Source organism: Uloborus diversus, chromosome 8 (genome assembly GCF_026930045.1).
Source record: "Uloborus diversus isolate 005 chromosome 8, Udiv.v.3.1, whole genome shotgun sequence".
Lineage (NCBI taxonomy): Eukaryota > Metazoa > Arthropoda > Arachnida > Araneae > Uloboridae > Uloborus > Uloborus diversus.
The window spans coordinates 14,566,488-14,575,907 of NC_072738.1; the positions used below are offsets into that span (position 1 = coordinate 14,566,488).

Genomic DNA, 9,420 nt, shown 5'->3' on the forward strand with positions numbered 1-9,420 from the left:
CACCTGGGTCAAACCTCCCGTTACTGACGTGGGTCAAACCTCCTTTAATAGCCATTTTAGAAAATATAATAAATAATGTATTAAAATAAATTGTGAACTTTAAAAGTAAGTATACAGTCTTTAAGAACATTAAACAGAGTATATAAAAAAATGCATTTTACTTCTGTAAGAGTGAAGGCCAAATCGCACAGAAGAGATGATCTTGCAACGAAAAATTTTACTATTTTGTGTGAAAAAGTTGTTACACGTGATTTTTTCTTAATTGTACTTCAAATTGGCTAAAGAAAGGAAACAGCTTTTGATTTGACTTAATATCAGGCTGCCCTCCAGTGCTCACCAGTTGCAAATATGTTTTAAATATGAAGATGACGGGGTTAAAACCTCCCGTATGGTCAAACCTTCCCAGTCTCCCCTACAAATGGTAGGCGAACCTTTCCTCTGTCTTGGGGCAGGAGATGGTACTAGTAGCCCTGGTAGGTTCTGTTATACAGCATGGTTGAGAAAAACTTTTCAATGAAAGCCTACCTAGGACCTTATCTTTAACCGCGTTTTACTCGAAACTTGAAAAAGTCCACTTGCATCCCTTTGCTTCCCATTACCTCATTTGTGAATATGAAACATAATTAGATAAACGTGCTATTAATAATCATGATAAATCTACAAAAGTTACTATTGTTTTTGGAAGATGTATCCTTCTATCTCTTCACATAGTGAGTAATTCTTCAAACAATGAGTTGAATTATTGCGGAACTAAAGAGTTGTTTTCCCCGTTGCTTTGCACTTTGTTTTTTACTTGCTTTTACAAAAAAGGAAGCATTGTATTCGCGAAAAAATTTTCACTCAAAAATCGGCCTTAATTTCTATTTTTCTCACCCCCTGAGTTTTTTTTCGACCCGACCACACGTGGATAAATGCCTAGGAACTTACAGACACCCGAAATATCCATTTTGACGACCCCCGAGTTAATTACAACGAATTTTCTCGTGACGTCCGTATGTACGTATGTATGTGCTATGTGTGTATGTATCTCGCATAACTCAAAAACGGGATGTACTAGAAAGTTGAAATTTGGTACGTAGACTCCTAGTATGGCCTAGTTGTGCACCTTCCTTTTTGGTTGCATTCGGGTGTTCCTAAGGGGGTCTTTTGCCCCTTTTTGGGGGAAATCATTGTTAATTTCGATGAAAACTCAAGTGGTGTTATAATTTTTCGGACAATTGGCGATATATCGCTAGTCTTGTGGCCGCCAAGTTTTGTTGCCTTGGCGACAAATTTGGCGATTTTTTTTTATTTTAAATTTGGTTTCAATTTGGCCTCTGTTGGTGATATTCAGAGAGTAAACAATTGAATCACATTAAAATTGCCAATAATGGGGAAATGCCATTAAATTGGAGTAAAATGAAGTCATGTGATCAGCTCGTTATCATTGTGTTTGTCAATACAAGTTGTTGTTTTTGTAATATGCTTGTCAGTGTGGATGTAGTAGTTCTATCGTATCGAACAGCATTTAGATTTCAGTAATCCTTCTCTTTAAAAAAAGTAAATTCATCACGCAGCAATTGTTTTCCATGGAATTGCGTCGTGATCACGAGTATGTCCTGGGTTAAATTCAAAGAGAAATACATGGAAATCATTAACTCTATTGCTCTTTATGATATGAGCAAGAAGTGATTCAACGTCGAGGTGAAAGCTAAAATTGTCAGATAATTCCAAGATATATTTTTTTAGTCAGGTAATTATTCCGTTTGCATCATTATTAAGCAGATAAATAAAAAAAAAAAACAAATAAACTATAGCGGAAAAAAGTCTTTACGAAATGCGTCTAAAAAGCAACGGAAATGCATTTGTCATTAGGAAAGTTAAGAACTGACGAAATTACATTTAGGTACTTTCAAACGAAAACGTGCCTTAATCTAGACACATTTGTCTCCCCTTTCTACGGAGTACTGATTGTTCGAATCCATGTTTTGACCAACACCTCTTTAGAGGACAGGCTGACCAATCCGACATTTTGGTTCCACATAGAGCTTTGATGCTTTGAATCCAGCTTAGTTTCAAGTTTCAAGTACTTGGAAATACATTATTGCAGTTGCTGGTTGCTGCTATGTCGTAACATACCGTCGTGCATATTTTAAAAGAGCGCTTTTCCGTTATGGGTATAATACGCCTAATAGGCATGGAAATATTTTTAATTTCTAATTCGGAAAAATTGAAAAATTACAATTCCAACATCGCCATTTTTGCTCTTCTTTTCTACTCTTATAATTACATGGAACTTTTAACGTGTATATAAACTGAATTTTTGGTTTGCTAGTGAAGCATTTAAAGTTGATTTGGCGAATTATTTTGGTGGGAACTTTTACTTAATTTAGTAGCTTGTTTTTTATTTGGCGGATTATTTTATTTTTAATCTCTTAGTTTGTTTATTTATCGACTCTTTTGTTTTATAAAATAGAACTTTTAGACTAGTTCCAACTTATTTTGTCTAAAAGTCTCATTTATGAAACAGCAAATTAATGTGCGGTGGTAGCACATAAGTGGTTTATATGTACTTTTGACCAAATATGGCGGCAATAAATAAAAAGAAATATTATAGCCAAGATAAAAAATGCGCCATGACGTATCTATAACGAAAAAGTACTTATTCAAGATCACTGATCTCTCATTTTAATTAATAGCTTATCGGAAATATTTTCCTGCAGTAAACATATTTTCTTCAATTATATTACAGGTTGGCTTTCTTATCTACAAGTTGTATAAAAGGAAAAGAACTTTACGTACGACTACCCTGTGTGCTGTTAATAATGTATACCAGGATGTAACTGAACTGCAATATATTAATGTAGAAAGTAGTGATCATCCATGTCGCGAGCAGTGGTAAGTTAAAATATTTGAAGCATTACTTAAGTTTTATCTCCGTATAAACCCTATTTACCAATAAGTATTTAAATACTCATGCAAACACCAATGTATGTGAAACTGATCATGGAGCTAGGAGTAGTGGAGACTATCTTTAGCAGATTGTATTGAAGCTCGAGGAACTGCTACGTAAATCAACATTTTAACTGGAGGTTAACTTGAGATGTGCAAAACAGTGAAAGATTGATTCAGCGCATCATGTATCAAAAAGCATAAATTATGACTGGCTGTTCGGAATATTTGCATAAACCGAGTCAACAAGAAATTATGTTATTTCTTCAGAAATTGAATCGTTGAAGGACGCGAAACAAGCGAATCAGTCGAAATGTACTATATCCACCATAGGATGACGACTGGGCTTCGCAGTTGCTCCCCACCCCTTTGGAGTTTTACCAGCAATAGTTTTTCCCTTCCCTCATAGCTTCAGATATTGACATAATCCATGGTCATTGTCTTTAAATATCGCGTAAGGAGACACATAGGCATTGATCGCATTCAAAATTTCACAAAGAGCGGCAATTAAAAAACAACATCATCACTTGCAACATACATAAAGGTTGGAGATCAGAAATTCACAGCTCTCGCATAAAAAGTTTCACTTCGAAACAGAGGAGAAAAAAAAATTTTTTTTGCAAAAAGCCAATTAAAAAACATTTATTTCATCCATGGTGAAAATTTGTTGATAGAAGTGTTAATTTTAAGACAAAGCATCAGTGTTTACTTATTAATTAATATTTAGACACGTAACGGTCTAAAAAACTAAACGAGTCTCCTTCCCAAATGGACTTCAGTAACCGTAAAAAACGTAACTTCAGAATTACGTTCTTAACCACGTTCGTCACCACGTCATATTTTGATGAAATATTTATTCCTGTCACATTATAAGAACTAGTATGTTGTGGCCATTACGAAACTTTCTTCTATATTTTTCCTTTTTCTGATCCCTCCCCATGCTTGACGAGGAAGCAATATTCCTAACAAAAACAAAATTACACATGCAAAAACTTGACGACCATCCCAATGTCTGAATTATTGCAAAAGCAAAGCAAAGAGCGAAAATTGAAAGTTATTTTAAAAGCCTTGCTTGAATTAATTACAAATATTTTATTTATTAACAAACATAAGATGGCAACAGTTAAAAATTTTAAATCATTGAGATAATATTTCCGATCATTTCCATACAATTAAAATCACGAGAAATACGCAGACGACAATCTATTACGATTTATCTTTCTTATTGTTGCATTAATAAACTATTTTTATTCGCAAAAAAAAAAAAAAAAAAAAAAATCAACACCTCTTGGAGCAATTGGAGTCAAAATTGAACCAAAGCCTGTTTACGTACGGATTCACATATATTCCAAATTTCAACCAGAACGTAGCATTACTTCTTGAGATAGGGCACTCACAATGGAAAAAAAAGAACGGGCGATTGCGCTACCCCCTTTTTAGCTGTTGACACCAAATTAAAATCAGCTCTTACACCCACTAAGGGCTACTTGTCAAAAAATTTTTGTTTGATTCCGCTCGTTATTTCGTGAGATACAGCAGTCACAATTGACGACAAAAAACGTTCTATAACTCAACCCCCGTTTGTGCTATTGACACCAAAATTGAATCAGCACCTGCTCCTGTTAGGGGCAATATATGGACCAAATTTTGTTTGATTCCGCCAGTTACTTCCTGAGGAATAGCAAGCACGCGTAACTCAAAAAACGTCCCATTGCTCCACCCCCCTTGGAGGAATTCGCGCCAAAAACCAATGGGCACAAGTTCACATAGGGGCACATATGTGTACCAAATTTCGTTCAATTTCATGCGGTAGTTTTTGCTGTAGAGCGGCCACAAAAAACTGGTCACACACAGACGTGACACACATACACACACACAGACAGACAGACATTTTCCAAAAATAGTCGAAATGGACTCAGCACACCTCAAAACGTTCGAATCCGTCAAAATTCGAAATTCGAAAATTTGCACGAATCCAATACTTTCTTCTATGTATTAGATATAGAAGAAAGTAAAAATGAGTATTATTCTACATGAAAATGGAATGAAAATAACGCACTGCATTGTTTTTACAATAGTAACCACCTAAACGTTAAAGAAAATGGGAGCTGAATTTCATGTTGCAAACTGAAAGTAGCAAAAATGTTACGTTCGTCACTGCAGTAATTTAGTTTCAAAAACCAATTTATGCGATTTATACTGTGTTTTAGTGCATAAATATTACACAGAAGTTTTATTCTGACACAAAATCCCGCATAACCACAAGTAAATGATTATTAGATGTTTAAAACTCATGTTATGCAACCTTACAGTAGGAATTAACGAGCTGATGTGTGCATCACATGACTTCCTTTTACTCCAATTCAAGTCAGTTTCTCATTATTGGCAGTTTTAATGTGATTCAATAGTTTACTCTCTAAATATCACCAACAGTGACCAAATCGAAACCAGATTTAAAAAAAAATAAAATAAAATAATATAAAGAAAATCGCCAAATTTGTCGCCAAGTTGGCGACAAAACTTGGCGACCAAAAGACTGGCGATATATCGCCAAGTGTCCGCCAAATTGTAACACCACTTGAGTTTACAACGAAATTAACAATGATTTCCCCCCAAAAAAGGGACAAAAGACCCCCTTTGGAGCATCCGAATGCAACCAAAAAGGGAAGTGCACTACTAGACCCCACTAGGAGTCTAAGTACCAACTTTCAACTTTCTAGGACATTCCGTTCTTGAGTTATGCGACATACATACACACATACACAGATACGCACATACATACGTACATACAGACGTCACGACAAAACTCGTTGCAATTAACTCGGGGATCGTCAAAATGGATATTTCGGGTGTCTGTACGTTCCTAGACATATATCCACGTGTGGTCGGGTTGAAAAATAAACTCAACATTCGTTCGGGGATGAGCAAAATGGAAATTAAGACCGATTTTTGAGTGAAAATGTTTTCGCGAATAGAATACTTCCTTTTTTGTAAAAGGAAGTAAAAATGGAGGAAGCAAGTCCAATCATCGGCTTAACGAAAGCTGACCCAAAGACTCCAAGCCACGTGACTCAACAACGGCGAATGGTTTGCACGTTTTGCGTGAAACAAGCGAAAGAAACCTGACTTCTTCCAATGCTTTCTGTTAAAATATATCACGTGACTTGGGATCTTGGTTTCATTCCCTACCTTTTTTTCTCATCTCAATGTATGCAACGAAACAGTCTCTAAATTTTTCGTTCGTCACTATGAAATGACCCTATAGTTACATTGTTGGATTTGTCAATTTCATCAGGATTCAAACTTATTAAGATTTTCTTCAATTTCAGATGTTCGTCTTCGCCTGAAACAACCTAACTCAATTTGTCGCCAAGATGTGATTGTATAAGCTAAACTTCAAGCTAAACAGAAGATAGTGCTCAAACCTTCTTTATTCCTAACTAACGCACAGAAATAGGCTTTGCTGGATGCAAAGCATCTGTGTCAATTGTGATTCTGTCAATTAGATTTCGGGATTTTTTTTTTTTTTTTTTTTTTTCAGTGAATCTTTAAATTTTACAGCACGAACACTATTGCTGAAAAACAAATCCAGGAATCTGTTATGTACAGGTAACCTTCAATGGTAAAAGAAATTTCTGTTCAAACTATTGACCAGGAGTTGGATTTCCTACCCCTGACTTGCAGGTAAAGGAGCATCAACGCAGTCCAGGAAGTGATTTCGCAGTGAGACAAATGAGGTAGTGAGAAGCAAAGGAATGCAAGTGACAAAATTAAAAATTTGGAGATAACCAGTACAAATGGTGGGTGAACCTCTCCTCTGTCTTGGGGCAAGAGATGGTACTAGTAGCCCTGGTAGGTGCTTCTGTATATCATGATTTAGAAAAAAATTTCAATGAAAGCCTACCTAAGATGTTATCTGTAAACGCGTTTTACTCAAAACTTAAAATAGTCCCTTTGCTTCTCACTGCCTCAAATATCAACAGCTCATCCTTATCATTGATTTTACTGTTGGAATATTCATATACTGATGAATGTGTGTGTCGGACAATGGATTATTGTCATGATAACTCCCTGGAGACGCTGCACAAATTCATGAATAGTTTGCATCGTCTGCTTTTTTTTATGGTCTTAGTATTTGAATTAGTATTCAGTTCTTTCTCCTTTTCATTGTAGGAGGAAATTTGAAATGAGGAAAAAAATAAATGTATTTCTGCTTTCACACATGATTTTTCTGTTTTTAATAATGTAATAAATAATGGCTTAAATTTCATTGACAGTCAAGAAACAGGCTTTTACTGCAGCGATTGGTAACTTTTTCTCACATGTGGTCTGCAGTTTTAGTTTTATGTTACTCAAATAAAATAAAAGATTTCAAATAAAACAATAATTAATTGGATAGTTATTTTTCTCAAGCCTAATTTTCCGCTTTACTTTCATTTACTTACAAATTGTGAACGTTGTGTGCATTAAAGGTTTTATCAAAGCATAAAATACGATAAAATGCTTATTGCTTTCAAAAAAAAAAGAAAAAAAAATGTTCCGTTCAGAACAAAACAAGCCTACTTAACAACATTGACTTTCTGGCACACACACACACACACACACACACACACATCTCTTCTATTTTCTCTTAATTATCTAAAAGTGCAAATTGTTTCAAACTTATTAATCTAACATTTAAAGTTGAAAAAATAAACGAAAAAAAAAAGTAGTAACACTTTTTAAACAATGCAGCTAATATGTACTTTTTCGTAATAAAATATTTTGATCGATTCCAAAAAAAAAGTAACAATAAAAGCAATAAAAATAAATAGAGTCGAGTCTCGATTACTAGTAGAAGCCCTATAACTCGAATATTCATTTATCTTAATGTTTCTATTGGGTCCCAAACTCTTCCGAAGGCAGTGGGAACTTCCTATAATTCGAACTACCAATAACTCAAAGGGTTTAGCAGGTCCCTTTGGACTTAGAGTTATCGAGAGTTGACTACGTCTTATTTAAAAAGAATCATTAGTTTTTCTTTCTTTTAGGTAAAAATAAAGCGCCTTGGGTTTTATTTTTTCCAGTTAATAAAAAAAAAATTAGAAAATAAGAACATTAATAATAATATGTCCTCTTAAATAAGTAACTGTCGCCTAAATCTGCACGGCATTTACTTTCTGATAAAAAAATAAAGCACTCCGAATTTCCTTTTTTTTTCTCGTTGCCAAAAATAAAATTAATTAATCCAAACTTTATAATAATGAAAATAAAAAACAAATCATTTCAACAATCATTATTTCACCTTAAAAACCAGTGCTGCAGAGTCGAAATTGGAGTCATGGAGTCCGAGGTGGACTGAATTTGGGGTAAAAGAGTCTTAGTCGGAAACAGAAGGCATTAAAATTACAAGTCCTATTCGGTCATTCTCCCTCCTAGTCTGCGTCTGTATTTCTGACAAGGCTTGCGGAGTCACAGACGGAGTCGGACCGATTTTTGGGGTACAGGAGTTGGAGAATACTTTTATATTGTTTAGGGCTTAAATTGTATTTATCGGCCGAATCGGCTAAGACAAGTAAATTAACTTCAATTTCCTGAATAGATTCCGCAGTGCGGGGCAGTTTTAATTAATCTATCATACACTTGTTTGGACCATCCTGATTTATGCAAAACATCAGAAAAATTTCTCACCGAGTTGCAGTTCAGGAACGATTTCCGGACTTCTTCCATCTGATTACTTTTTCGGTTTCCGACCGGCGGCGGCGAAGAGGACATGCTAACTTATCCGACATTTTGGTCCCTAAACAGAATCGGATCCAACCTCATTTCTAGTATTTATAAATTCGTTATAATATTCACTGATTGCTATGTCGTAACATAATTGATAATAAGTTGAGAGAAATGTCACTTAAGGTAAATCTAGAAAGATAACTCAGTTCACAAATTCAACAAAACTATTTCAGGAAGTGTTTACTGTATTAAACCTCATTTTCACACCTTATTTGCTTTTAATTTGTATTAATTAAATCGTCTTCATCTACAGAATAAAATAAACAAACAAAGATCAATCAGGCAACACATCTAAATCTTGGAAACCAGTTTTCTGCTATGAGGCTTTTGTATAAATACTACTTTTTTCGCCCCGACAATTTTGGAATCAAAATGTCGGATAAGTTAGCTCCCCTTATATAGGGGACTAATCTCCACGCTAAAGCCCCTTGCATAGGACAGGCTGACTTATACGACATTTTGGTTCCAAGACAAAATTGGATCCAACCTCGTTTCCAGTATTTATAAATACGTTAGAATATTGGTTGGTTGCTATGTCGTAAAACAATTGATGATAAGTTGAGTAAAATGTCACTTAAGGTGAATCTAGAAAGATAACGTAGTTCACAAATTCAACAAAACTATTTCAGGAAATGTTTACTGTAATAAACCTCATTTTCACACCTTATTTGTTTTTAATTTGTATTAATTAAATCGTCTTCATAGAATAATCAAACATCA

The 9,420-nt window shown here is 34.7% G+C and overlaps 1 protein-coding gene across 2 annotated transcripts in view; it reads left to right on the top strand.

Moving 5' to 3' along the window:
- Positions 1 to 7,306, top strand: part of LOC129227302 (tolloid-like protein 2) — a 209,626-nt gene extending 202,320 nt beyond the window's left edge. For both annotated transcript variants that reach the window (XM_054861841.1, XM_054861842.1), the window contains 2 exons: positions 2,732 to 2,877; positions 6,261 to 7,306. In XM_054861841.1, the coding sequence (XP_054717816.1) occupies positions 2,732 to 2,877; position 6,261 (147 nt within the window). In that variant the 3' untranslated portion in view covers positions 6,262 to 7,306. The remainder of the gene's footprint in view (positions 1 to 2,731; positions 2,878 to 6,260) is intronic.
- The last annotated feature ends 2,114 nt before the right edge of the window (positions 7,307 to 9,420 follow it).